Genomic DNA, 14,576 nt, shown 5'->3' with positions numbered 1-14,576 from the left:
GATATTAAAAGAAATAAACAATATTATCAAACTCAGTAAACACCATGCTAATAATGCATACTACAGAAAAGCAGATGAGCACAGAATATGAACACAACGCGTTTAATTGAGACTGGTATTAAAAGACCAAACTAAGGAAACACCATACAAACAAAGCACACAGAAAAGCAATTGAGCACAGAATATGAACGCAACAATTGTACGTTTTCTTCCCATAGAAAACCAAGAAAACGCTTAATGAGGCTTAATGGATCAACAGTTATATATATATATATATATATATATATATATAAAAAAAACAATAACAAAAAACACATAATTCGTTGCATTATTAATTAAACACAGGCAGCAAGTTTATTTGCACTGAACACACATTTGCTTTCTTTCGTCATATTCTGTGCTCATCTGCTTTTCTGTAGTATGCATTATTAGCATGGTGTTTACTGAGTTTGAAAATATTGTTTATTTCTTTTAATATCAGTCTAATAGCGTTTCAGTGCACGTGGGTTTCGTGACATCATCGAAGTCCCATTTCATTGGCTAGGTGCCAACCAATAAAACGGCTCCTTTGACCCCCCTCCTCCTCCCGCCCCCCTTTCTCTCTCACCACCTCTGAGTTTCAAGTGCACAAGTTAGTTTTGCACCTGGTATATCGCGAAAAGAGTAGCAAAAGTCAAGGCGTGAAATTTGAAATTGCAGTGACAGATTTGAGAAGTTGCAAGTGCCTAATTGAGGTTGTACCGCGAATGTGAATGTAAGATTAAACGCAAAATATATATTACAAGTTTGTGTCTGTCGTTGTATTTCTGTGAATGGCATTTTACACATTTGTGTCTACTTGTCTGCAGCTTCAGATTCAGAATACAGGTTTGTGACTATTGTCTGCGAGTGCAAATTTCAACATTCAACTTCAGATTTTTATTTTACAGGTTTTAACATTTGAGCTGTGAGTGTAAATGTTCATGTACAAGTACGAATATTTATTGTACAAGTTCTCAAATTCACATCTACGTGCTCTCGAGTTTTGCTACTGATTTACCTTCATAGGAATCATATATTTAGTTCTGATAGCAACTACATTATGTATCTTTTGAAAAATTAGCCATTTTATGAATGTCAGTTGTAGTGGACATCAGGACTATCTTCATGTAAATAATGACTCCACATTGTTATAGGAAACAGAACTGAAGCAGAAAGAATTCTTTACAAAATAGTCGAGGGAGATTCAGATTTAAAGTTGTCAGATGATGAGAGAGATGAGGATGAGTTTCAACCAGTGAGAGAAGACGGTGATGAAGAAGAGGAAGACGATGCAGAAGGCTCAGTTGAGGGGACAGATGCAGACACAGATACAGACAGGGATGAGCAGGAAACTCGACACCCTCTGTGGGCCAGGAGTAATATGTATGTTTGATGCAGTTCCACAATTTTAAATTCAGCTGCATTGAGTATTTAAACTGTTATTATTTATAATTTATTATTCTTTTTTTCCTTCATATCAGATTTGCACCTGTGTTACCTGGGCTTCCTGTGTGTCAAGATGACCCTACAACATGTGCAGACTGGAGTCAAATTGAATACTTTTCACAATACATTGACAACAAGGTCTTTGAAGATTTGGCAACATACACAAATCAAAGAGAGCTGCAAAGCAGAGGAGTGTGTATGAACGCTACGCCACAAGAAATACAAATCTTCTTTGGCATTTCAGTCCACATGGCCTGCCTTGGCTATCCCAGAATTAAAATGTTTTGGGCCAAAAAAACTAAAGTGCCAGTCATAAGTAGCAAAATGACTCTTCAGGATAAGAAACTCCCTCAAGATTGTCAATGACCTGGCTGTAACAGAGGAAACAAAGAAGGCAGATATTCTTTGGAAAGTTAGGCCAATACTCAATCGTGTGCGGCAAGGCTGTCTCAGCCTTGCAAAGCCAGAAAGGGTCTGCATTGATGAGCAAATCATCCCATTCACAGGCCGTTGTCCAGTCAGGCAATATGTTCCCGGCAAGCCAAACCCTAATGGCCTAAAGGTCTTTGTCCTCGCATCCCCAAATGGTCTGATGCTTGATTTTGAAGTCTACCAAGGGAAGAATACCTTTACAGTCCAAAGGATAGGAGTTGGAGCTGCAGCAGTTCTACGCATGGTTGAATCTGTTCCAACAGGAAGCCACATATTCTTCGACAGGTACTTCACAACCATAGATCTATTGGACGCATTGCTGGCAAAGGGCCTTCCTGCAACTGGAACTATAATGAAGAACCGTGTCCCAAAGCTGTGCCAGCTACCAGAAGACAAACAGTTGAAAAAAGAGGGGAGAGGAGAGGAACATCAGTGTCAGTGGCCTGGAAGAGTCCTGAGCTGGCCATCACAAAATGGTTCGACAACAAACCAGTGCTCATGGCATCCACTGTACATGGGAAAGACATCTGTACCAGATGGTCCAAGAAAGAAAAGCACATGGTCCAGGTTAAAAGACCAGCAGTAATTAAGCAGTATAATGACAACATGGGTGGCGTGGATCTTTGTGATCGCATGCTTAGCTTCTATTGTATGTCAAGCCAGACCAAGAAATGGACATCGCGTGTGATCAGTCACTTCTTTTATGTTGCCATCACAAACTCCTGGATACAATACAAGTCTGACAGCAAAGCTCTGCACAGATCATCCAAGAACACACATCAGTACCTGGACTTCAAATTAGTCCTAGCTGAAGAGCTGTTGGAGAGTCCAGAACTGGATAACAGCTGTGAAGAGAGTGAGGATGAGTATGAGCCACCATCTAAAATGAGGATCCCACAACCAGAGCCATCTGTGCGCAGACTATAGGAGCCATGCACATGCCTGAGATGATCGATACCAAGCATGCAGAAAGATGCAGAAATAAGGGCTGCAAGAGCAAGACGTACATGAGATGTACAAAATGCAAGATGTTCCTCTGCATTACCAAAAAGGGAAATTGCTTCCAGGACTATCACCACTAACAAAGAACATACTAAGAACAAAATGAAGAGTGAAGGAAAAACTAGATTGGATTCAGTTTGACAGAAGGAAAAAATCAATTTCACATTAGTTCATTGTTCAATTAACGCTAAAAGGATTCAAGGGGACCAATAAAAGGATACGGACATAACAAAGTGTTAAGCTTTAATAGTAAAGACATCCTTGCAAAATATAAGGAAAATGATTCAAGATGTGTCTATTGTATAATTAAAATGTCTGTTCTTGGATAATAATCAATTTACAGCCCAAAATGTATGTATTCTTAGTTAAAAAAAAAAAAAAACTCTATAATCTGGTAAAATTTGTATCTACCAAATGTGTCTGTTTTCGTACTCAAATGATCCTGTTGTCCACTACAGTGGACATGCTGTAAAATAAAAATAAAAATAAAAATAAAAATAATGTGTAAATTGTAGGATGTTTTTTTTTTTTTTTTTTAACCCTAAACAGGTATGGAATCACAAAAAAATATGATTAGGAAAAAATTTGTTTTCCTTGGTTCTCAGATAATAACACTGCAACAATGACACCGTAAAATAAAGTGTAACCTTTATTTTTTATAATGCACGTAGGCTAGTATAATTACATTGTAACAAGGGCACACAATAAAGTGTAACCAAATAAAATGTACGGACTTTATTTCACAACACTTTCACCAGTTGTTGGGTTTTGTTGGACCTGTTGGTGTTTGTTGGGGCTGTTCGCAATGCATCGGACCAGAATAATAGTATTAGCAGTGCTGCAAATGACCTGACGCGGAACGAAAGCCGACCTGTGAACACAGAAACACGGAACTAAGATCATAATCCACGTTTCTGGGGGAACACGGTCAGAAGACGGACAACACATTCTTTAAAAAACCGGTATACCAACATCGATGTTTTCTCCGAAATTATGCTGTATAAAGGGATTTTCAAGCAGTCCTCTTCTCGCGCTGAAGTATTTTAAGTGTATTCTAATCGCCTCGTCTCATGGTCATTGCACAGTTACTAATACGGTGAGCGGACTAAACATCGAGGGTAGATGTCTATGGTTAACGTTATATTACTACAAAAAAAAAAAAAAAAAAAAAACCCTGGCAACACTTTATTATGTGTTATATGTGTATCAAGTATAAGATAATTGTTATAATCATTCTAATTAAATACACACACACACACATATAAATCATTTCTTATTAACATTTGAATATATATATATATATATATATATATATATATATATATATATATATATATATATATATATTATTTAAATATGGTTAAATAATTGTTCACATCATTAGCTTGCAGCACAGTGTAAATCTGCACCTCGGAGGCAAGTCTGTAAGACTGTACTGAAGCATTTTGATGCACAGTACAGTGAAGAGCTTGGAGAGCAGTGGCGTAGTGCAAGGTGGGCATAGGATTTTTCAAAAGAATCATTTTCTAAAATACTGTAAACACGTTTTCAATCTTCATTTTTAGCATGCTTTCACTTACTAGGTTATAATGGTATTACACTTATTATGGGAAGGGTATTATGGTTTTACATTTAAAGCCATGGGTGACACTTCACAATAAGGTTTCATTTGTTAACTAACAATGAACAATACTTCTAAAGCATTTTATTAATCTTAATGTTAATCCTAACATTTACTAATACATTATTAAAATCAAAAGTTGAATTGCTAACATTATATGACCATAACATCAATGAATATGACCATTTTTATTAACTAAGATTAATAAAATTGCTCATTGTTAGTTTATTTTAGTTATACCGATTGCTTTTAAGTTCAGGCATACTAGGCTATAACTTATACCAGAAGGAAGCATTTTAAATTCATAGTACAACCTGCATGGATAGCTCTAGCTTTCTGGAAGACAAACCGTTCAAAACTATTTGATAACTTGTCTGTTTAATACCAATAATCTTACTACCTTGGTTGACAATGCCATTCAGTGAGTTTCAATGTTTAACATTTACATTACCATACCAACAGCATATAGAGAAGCAAAGGACATATTTAATATAATATGCATAGTACATGGTCATAAGAAGACAGTGTAACCGTTGCTGGCCTTTTTTGCAAACTGCTTCAACATGAGTATCAAAACGCAACTTATTATCAATGATAAAGCCCAAGGTACTTGTAACAGCTAGCCCATTCCACCATTTGATCTTTCACTCTTGTTGGTCAAGAAGCCAAAGGACTCTAAAATCAATTACCATATCTCTGGTCTTTTTTACATTTACTTGCAAAAAGGCACCGTCACACCATGTCATAAAATCATTCACCGCTGGACCATGTCAATTCTCATCCTTAGTCAGAAAACTAACAGTATCATCAGCAATATCTGATTACCACCCCAATATCTTAAATTCTAATTTAAATTCTGAAATCAGTTTCTTTATGACACATGAATAGTATTAAAAGCTGAAGAAAAATCTACACAGAGCAATCTAACATGGGTTTACTTCCCTCCAGATGTTTCATAATCATATTTAACAGGGTAGATGAGGCATCATCAACTCCCCTTCTGTCATGGTAAGCTATCTCCAACTGAACTAAAAGACTAAAAATTCATTCCTGACAAATTTATCAAAACATTTAATCACCAATGATGTCAGAGCAACAGGTCTAAAATCATTTAGAGCCTTAAGATAACTTGTCATCCCTACAGGCAACTATGGCCTCTTTCCACAACTTAGGATTTTTTTTTTTTTTTTTTTGATAAAGCGATTTTTTTTTACATATGTTTTAAAAAAACAGGACCCAAATGAGACCGTATTGTAAAGTGTTACCAAACCATGATACTTTCACAGTACTTTTTTGTTGTTGTTGTAAGTATTAGCTTTCTGGAAATGTAAGATTTTACAAAAGAGCAATATATTAAACAATCTCTGAATTTAGCCCACATAAATGTTTGATGTCTTCAGGGATGTGCTTCTGAATCCACTCTCATGGCAATACGGTGTCCTGCTTAATCGCTTCAGTGACCTTACAAACCTCAAGCAGTGTCTCACAGCTCTTGGATACACAAACCTCCTTCCACAGACGGCACATCCTGAATCCAAGTCCCATACGACACACATCCCCCTGCAGTGTTTTATTCATCGGGATCCAGTGCGTATTCCCACCCAAGGCCACCACCCAGGCTGGTTAAAGCAGTACTACCTCCTGAATGCAGCCTCTCTTCTCCCAGTACTGACTTTGAATGTGAAGGAAGGAGAAAATGTGCTTGATCTCTGTGCAGCTCCTGGGGGGAAAAGTCTGGCCATATTACAGACAGCCACTCCTGGTAAGTTGCAAACCTAGTCTAGAGTCAGGTTAGCCATAGCCAGGGCCAGGACTAATATATGTGGAATGATCTCTGACTGGAACATACGTACCTAATGATATACCATGTAGTGTCATTTCAAAAGTTTGGGGTTGGATCTTATGCTCACCAATGCTGGATTTTGTTGATTTAATATACAGTAAAAGCAGCAATACTGTAAAATACTATTACAATTTAAAGTAACTGTTTAAAGTCTTTGCTGAATATAAGTATATTCATTTATTTAAAAAAACTTAATGGCCCCAACATTTTTATCAATAGTGTACATTTTAAAAGCAAAGTGGCCTGGTCTGTTGCCTTTTCTAATTTTGAATCATCTTGAAGTAAAGGATGCCAACAGGAATCAGAAGTGAAGAAAGTGGGGGTAAAGTTTTAAACCATCTCTGTGAAAATAGAGAGAGAGACATAAGTGAGGATATGAGCAGAGAAACAAGAGATTCCAAGTGTATTCTAGTGGAATAATTTATACAATTTTAGGTTACACTTTATTTAGTCCACTTTAGACATTCTACTAACTAGAAGTAACTTTGCAACTACGTCTACAAGTCAACTAACTCTCATTAGAGTATTATTAGTAGACGATTAGGTTAGGGTTATGGTTAGTAGAATAAGTTGACATGTACTTGCAAAGTTACTTATAGTCAGTAGAAGTTTACACAAAAATATTGAAAAGCACAACTGTTTTCAGCTGTGATAACAAGAAATGTTTATTGAGCACCAAATCAGCATATTCAAATTATTTCTGAAAGATTATGTGATATTGAAGACTGGAGTAACAATGCTAAACATGTAGCTTTGCCATCACAGTGATAAAATGACATTTTTAAAATTATTCATTAAAATAGAAAAAAAGTTATTTTAAATTGAAATAATATTTCACTAATACTTTTTTTTTTCACTAATACTTTTTACTGTATTTGTGATCAAATAAATGCAGCCTTGGTTAGCATAAGAGACTTTTATATATATATATATATATATATATATATATATATATATATATATATATATAGCCTATATATATATATATATATATATATATATATATATATATATATATATATATATATATATATATATATATATATATATAGCCTATATATAAAAAAAAATCATACCCATACTTGCATACAACTCCAGACAGTAGTGTATTTTATGTTTAGACTTGGTTGTTCAGAACTGAAACTTACAGCACATTTATGTAGTACATAGAACTTCTAATTTAAAATATAATTTTCATTAAATGACCCATTTAAATGTAAATGACTTTGTTGTACCCTACAATTATAGTTTTGTTAACTCCCAGGTCTCTTGCACTGTAATGAGCTGGATAGGCACAGACATGATTGGCTACTGAAGACTCTGGAATCATATTTTCCTCCTACACTACGACATCTGCTTTCAGTGACTCACCTGGACGGCCGGAGCATTGGGAGCGTGCGGCCAGGGGCTTACGACAAGGTACCACTCTCACCTCTGCTCATCTGCCACAGCCATTAAAACTACAACACTTAAGCCATCATTTTGCTATTTTAAGCACTGATTTTTACCCAGAACGAATCATCAAATGACTTCTCCAGTGGAGAGAGCATTACCTAACATTTGTAAGATTCTTTTAACTGCAGAAGCTAAATGCACTGAATTAACCTCCCCTGAATGTCATCCATCCAAGTGTTTGGGGGAAAGAAACCTGCTTATTTGTGAATGTCAGAGTGACACTCTCACATGAGAACCGATGATGCCTCCAAACTTCCTCATTTATCACAGTTGGCGTAACACTTAGTGCAAGCCCTTACTTTCTATCTCAAAGCAGCCAAAAAAGCTGCAAGGTGGAATAGAGGTTTTCTGCACACTCAGTCATTTGAAGGCAAAGCTGCATATGTACGCATTTTTTTCCCACTCATCATGGGGTGACGAGACACTAGGCAGGTCGCTAGCAGCCCTCCAGACCAAACATGCCAATCAAGCAGTGAATATGGAGCTTTTAAGGTTCCCAGATACTGCTGACTGAGTATTATCGTCTTCTGGCGGTGAGAGAAGAGTCGGGCCACTGAGCAGAAAGGTAAACGAATACACAATGCGACAGGAGGTGTCGTGATGGTTTTAAATGAAAAGGGCTCAGGGTGGCTGCGATGTTAGGAGAAGTTAATTTTTTTTTTTTTTTAAGTGGCTCACTGAAAAAACATCCCTGTGGCCACAGTTCTACAAAATGGTATTACTCTGCTTCTTGCATGTTTCACGTCACTTTCAAAGTGAAATGTTCAGTGGCTGGCGCTAAAAAAATGTTCAGCTTTATCCGATACTGATGAACGTGAATCTGGCATTGTTTTATGTTGGATGTTGTACGTATCACAGCAGTTCAGAAATTAAATGTCTGGTGAGTTGCGCTAAAAGGTTAATGCTCTATTGCGTTTGAAAATAACGCACCACCTACATTAAACCCTACCCTAAACTTAACCGATAGTGTTAACAAAAGAAAACTAGAGATATAAATGTATTTGCTGTAGCTACCATGCTATTTTAGCTTGCTCCTAAAATATTTTTTTTGTGTGTGTGTGTCGTGCTTCACGAAATGGCAGCAGCTGCGTTTATGAAACGAGAGAGCAAGGCCATGATACTGGATGGCATAATTAAATAACTGTACACAACATATTGATTCGACTGAGTTTTAATATTTTATAAGCTCACCAAAAGCAAAACTTCCACGAAGAAAAAACATTCCTAGCAAGTGTAGAGCGCTGCTGACTTCAGTAACCCAGATGAGCCTGTGTTATCTGTTTTCAGCGGTTATTATCAAGGAATAACGTACCACTGGATGACGCGATTGACCAATCAGAATCAAGCATTCCACAGAGCCATGTAATAATGCGTTTTAATGCTCCCGTTCATAGAGATTTTTAGATGAGTGCGGAGGCTTTTTAGGTCAGGTAGAATCTCCGATCTCTGACCCAGTTTGTTCGCTGGCTTCCATGGCTGCAATATGGTGTGTTTTCCGCCAACTGGCAACCTGTGGTGGCGAAATACTATTCAGTAAACGTGCGGGTATCACACAGACCAAAACAAAACCAGACATTCCGACACGGAACGCACATTTCAATTCCTAAACATCTGCAAACATATTATGGTATTTGTATGCTTTAGTACAGTCAAAAACGTACATACAACACCTTTAAAAGTGTTTTGAGGTCATAACATTGTATTGTAAGTATTGTGCAAGGAACCGCAGGAAAGTAAGTCTTTAATAATCAGTAATCTGATGCTGTAATCATAATTTGTGTGAAAAGGAATAAAAGTTGTTGGGGTTTTACTGCCACAAGCTTTCATTTCAGATGCAGTGAATTGTATAAGTACATGGATGTGATACACCGATCCAACCAGAAGGTGGCAGTGTTGTTTTTTTGTTTTGTTTTTACTCTCACTGACCTCCATTCACATTGGACAGATGCTTAAGATCCCCGGGACCCTCGATGGAGGGGACACAGGTACGCGTTCAAGCTGTGGTAATGAAACCTCCTGTCCCGAAGTGACAAAAGAATAGGTCTCTGACGCCCATAATCAAATCACTTTATCAGTGCTGGCACTTAGATGAGGGTAACAGGTTCAGCTCTCCTCTTAAAAATGCAACCGTTCCTAGATCACATTGTCAGGCCCGCGGGGGTCTTTCCACACCATCATGTCCTTTAGTGACGTCGGTCTCCAGAGTGCCCCCCGGCATTCTCTTAGCCAGACAGGCAGCAGAGCTAAGAGAGGGAATTAAGAGGCTCTAATACAAAGCTGGCAGGGAGAAAAACAGTGGGGCTCAATTGTCAGCTTGACTGCAGTTTCAGCCAGTTCTAATGAGGAGAGAGCAGTCTCAAAGGAAGCCGAGAAAGATGAGCTTAGCTAGAGCAAGGAACGAGGGGTTTTGGTGGGTATGGGGCCGCAGGATTTCCAGAGAGAAAGAGAGGTTTGGATCATTTTTTCATCAAGTCCTGTCTATTGCTCATCTGAATCATTCAGGGAGATTCTTGCCGCTTGCGTTAGTTGTTTGTTTAACCACTGTAGAAGATTCTAGCTCAGGTGCGATTTGAGATTATTGGCCCCAGGTGTGTGTGTGGTGTTTCCACTATACCTCTCTCTCTCTCTGCCTCAGCCACTCTCTCATTTGCCCAGCCGGTCTCACAGAGGACGGTGGGAGTGTGTTGGTTCTTTTAAAGAGCTAATGAGGCCGATACCGGCAGGTCCCTGCTGTCCTTCTGCTTTCCTCTTTGTGTTATGTTCGCCATCCCCCAGGTGAACATGAAATATTCCCCTTCAGTCTCGTACACTGTTTTTTTTTCCTCCCTGCGGAGTTAAAACCTGTTCTCTGATGTGTGTTTTTCTGTGTGCGTTGCTCCGTCCATGTGTGTCAGGTGCTTGTTGATGCCCCGTGCTCTAATGACCGGAGTTGGCTTTATACCCCTGATACCCACCAAGGGGAAATGTGGCTGAAGGAGAGAACTCAACTACCACTCTTACAGAAGGAGCTGCTCTGGTAAATATCTATCACGGGAACGCACACACACACACACTCATGTGGGCAAGTAGACAATGCTAAACAAAGCTGCTTCATTATTTTTCTTGTTTCTGTTTCATCTGAGCAAAGTTCTTGACCTTTTGGATATTATGTAAAATTTTAAATCGTACAACAATAAAGGCATAATTTTGACACGAACGGTTTAAAAAGCCTATTTGTAAACTAAATTTAATGACCAAAAGCATTATTTAGATGTGTACGAAATTTAATGCACGACCCTGCTGTTGCATGGTTTACTAATTTGTACAAAAAAATTGTCAATTTTTGTCATAGTGATAACATTTGTATCCGTCCAACAGTATGGCAGGAAGAATGTTTTTAAAGCATCTCATTGCATTTTAACAAATGATTTAATATTGAAAATATTAATATGAGAAGTAATATATAAAGTTATATAATTTTTTTTAATATTTTAGTTTATTGCTAGAAAATTACAAAATCATAACAGCGTTCCAAATATCGCAGACCTCATATAATGAAAATAAAACGGCTTAAATAATAATTCTGTATATCCTATTATAGTGTTTATTAATATTTTGAATTAGCTTTTATTTGTACATTTTAATTTGAGTAATTTAATTTGAGTAATTTTGTGCTTTTGTTATTTTTTGTTTTAGTGCATAAAGAATTCAAAGGTTATTAATTTGTTTTCCAGTGGTATTTAAGTCTCCTGCAACAGTTTACATGTATCCAATGTCAAAAAACACTTAAATTTTTTTCATAATATACATTGCAGAATCACCTCTTTTCTTACAGAGAATGAAACAGTTTGATAAAGGATCCTTTCTGAAAGCTTACTCTGCTCTGATTGGTTAGATGGCCCAGTGTGTTTGTGATTGGTCTACCGCTTACAACGTGTGTCAGAAATGAAACCGCCATTACCTTATCTGAATTTCAGCTCCGGAGGCTTCCTTGGCACTTGATACACAGTGACTAGAAGAGGCGTTGGTTTTACTGAATCAATTCGAGCCAGAGTCCTCATCCTTTTGGATGTCTATGAAAAGAGGATTTGCTTTCACAGCGCAGAAATGTGCTGTCCTATGAAGACCATAGGCTGGAATTATGCAAATTTGTCACAAACATCATGCACTTTGATCTTTGAAACTTTGCACACATTTTAAATTCAAAAACAGCTAAATAACTCACTACATGAAAGGTAATATCCAAAAAAGCACAATAGGTGGACTTTAAACATTTAATTTCAGTTTTAAGTTTAAGTTTTTCATGTAATAGTTATATTGTTTTATCTCAGCTTTATTTCAATGAATGAAAATGTTTTTTTAATAGTTTTAATTGTAGGTAACAATAACACCACTGCTTTTACTAACATAGTTTTAGAAATAATGGTTGGCTGGTTGTGGTTTTTATTGTTTTTCAGTTCGGCACTAGCAGCAGTGCGTCCTGGAGGAGTGGTTGTCTACTCCACTTGCACCATGTCACGAGCCGAGAACCAATCAGTTGTGGAGGCGGTCCTTGCGTCTTATCCAGGGGTGGAGCTTCTGGACCTGGAGCAACAGTTAATTGACTCTCTATCTGATCATTTCTACTTTGCCCACCTCCATCCTTCAGTGGGACAGTTAGTGATCCCGCAAAAGGGTAAAACTTGGGGACCTATGTATGTTTCTCGATTACGGAGAATATATTAAAAACTTACTTGGGGCCATGGTGCAGCATGCAGTTGTACTTTTAACACATCAGAGCTGGGGTGTTCACATGGGTCTGAGTTATGACTTTCTGTCCTAGCCCTCTTCACTAAACAAACAATACATAGATAAATAATACTGTTTGAGAATAGTTTCATTTTATTTTTGTTTATTATTATTTTCCACATTTCAAAATACAGTAAAAACTAATCATGTGAAGTATTATTACAATTTAAAGTAACTTTTCTGTTTTATTAAGTCATTTATTTCTGTGATGAAAGCTGAATTTTCAGCATCATTATTCCAGTCTTCACATGATCCTTCAGAAATCATTCTAATTTCCTATCAACGTTGGAAACAGTTGTGCTGCTTAATTTGGAAGCCATTATACATTGTCTTTCAGGATTCCTTAATGAATAGAAAGTTCAAAAGAACTGCGTTTATTAGAAATAGAAATTGTCTGCGTCAATGTAAAAGTCTTTACTGATACGTTTGATCAATTTAATGCATCCTTACAGAATTAAAGTATTCATTTATTTCCAAAAGAAAAGTATTTTTGCAAGGTCATGTATATCTGATGGAACTTGCATCTGAACTTTGATTTTCTTCATGCCACGGCAAAGGCAAAAAACAGCACAGGTTAGGCAGAAATGTTAATCGCTGGCGACCCTCCAGCTGAAGCACCACTTAAGATGATCTCTCGCAAGTGAAGGCTGTTTTGAAATCTCAGAACGCAACACATGAACAAGGTTTTGAGTAATGAATGCGGGCTCAGGTCTCTTCTCTTTTGCATAAGTGTTTTAAACGTCTCAGCTGAACCGCTTGAGGAGGTTTCGCTGTTGCCAGCCTTTGAGCTCAATGACAAATTGCGTCTAATAAAACTTGAGAGTTTTCCTGAATCATGGAAGAGCACACCTTTAATGTTTACCATTAATATGATATATGAAAATGAGATCGCATGCACCTCGGCTCTTAGACAAGGTGTATGGATTTAAGGAACAGTCTATTAGTGCTGTAACAGCAGCATTGTAGCTTTATTTTTATGAAAAAAAACTTCAGCAGAGTACAGAGGGTTATGCATTAACAACATTACCCTAAGAGGTCATCAATGCTTGTTGCTATTTCAGATATACATAAACTGCACTTAGATGGGTTATTTAACTATAACTGCATTTGAATATACAAGTATTCACTCCCCCAAAGATTGAACCTGGTTGGATCACCTCTGGCAGGATTGCGGTTGTCAGCCTCCGTAGCCTCCAAGTCGGTATTGCACATCTTGATAATGGAATTTTTGCTCATTCTTTCGGAGCAATATTGCTCAAGCTCTGTTGCGGTATGTTTTAGGTCATTGCCCTGTTGGAAGATGAATCGTCTTCCAAATTTCAGTGCTTTTGTGGATTGCTGCACGCTGTCCTCAGGGATTCTACTGTACGTGCCTCCATCCATTTTTACTTCTAACTTTATGAGTTTTCTAATCCTTGCCGCAGAGAAGCCAACCCAAAACTTGATGCTGCAACCACCATGATTCACTCTGAGGATTGTGTTCTTTGTGTGATGTACTACTAGGGTTTTGCCTAAAAGCGTGGAGGTTCAGCCCAAAAGTTCAGTTCATATGATTATTTCATGTTTCTGTTGAGCCCATTACATGCTATCACATGTTGACCCTATCATATTTTTTCTTGCCACGCTCACTTGTAAGATTTGAATTGTGCTGTTTTTGTATCATTGGACACCATATGGAGGACTAACTTTATTTAGGAGGACTGACTTTTTTTTTTTAGGCATTTAGTAATGAAAGGCCTCTTCTTCCGCTGGCATTTTTAAGGAGGATCATTTCTGCGTGGATTCACAATTGTTCTATTCCTTATGCGTCATGTGACACATTTCTTTTGCACATAGCTTCTGATGAAGATTTCAGGTTTTTTTTTCTTTTTGTTATAAAGCTGTCTTAAACGTTTCTTCATTTATATTTGACACTTTTCAAATGCCCTTTTTTTGATAGATTTTATTGATTCATTCTTGTCCACATCTTAAATATGAAAAATATAACAT

The 14,576-nt window shown here is 37.3% G+C and overlaps 1 protein-coding gene across 3 annotated transcripts; it reads left to right on the top strand.

Annotated features, from left to right (window-relative positions):
• The first annotated feature begins 3,817 nt into the window (after positions 1-3,817).
• Positions 3,818-14,563, top strand: nsun3 (NOP2/Sun RNA methyltransferase 3). 3 transcript variants are annotated; one of them, XM_079896259.1, is made up of 7 exons: positions 3,818-3,997; positions 4,286-4,395; positions 5,923-6,284; positions 7,630-7,784; positions 10,456-10,595; positions 10,715-10,836; positions 12,257-13,416. In XM_079896259.1, exons 1-6 carry the CDS (start codon positions 3,878-3,880, stop codon positions 10,791-10,793), a joined length of 966 nt encoding a protein of 321 aa, XP_079752385.1. In that variant the 5' UTR covers positions 3,818-3,877; the 3' UTR covers positions 10,794-10,836; positions 12,257-13,416. The 3 variants fall into 3 exon arrangements, with proteins under 3 accessions (XP_079752385.1, XP_079752384.1, XP_079752386.1); XM_079896258.1 differs by lacking the exon at positions 10,456-10,595 and having other exon boundaries at positions 12,257-14,563; XM_079896260.1 differs by lacking the exon at positions 10,456-10,595 and having other exon boundaries at positions 11,777-13,062.
• The last annotated feature ends 13 nt before the right edge of the window (positions 14,564-14,576 follow it).

This window comes from Squalius cephalus, assembly GCF_949319135.1.
Source record: "Squalius cephalus genome assembly, chromosome: 2".
In the NCBI taxonomy this organism is placed as follows: domain Eukaryota; kingdom Metazoa; phylum Chordata; class Actinopteri; order Cypriniformes; family Leuciscidae; genus Squalius; species Squalius cephalus.
The sequence above is the reverse complement of the archived record's forward strand: the minus strand, read 5'-3'. Positions and strand labels throughout refer to the sequence as shown.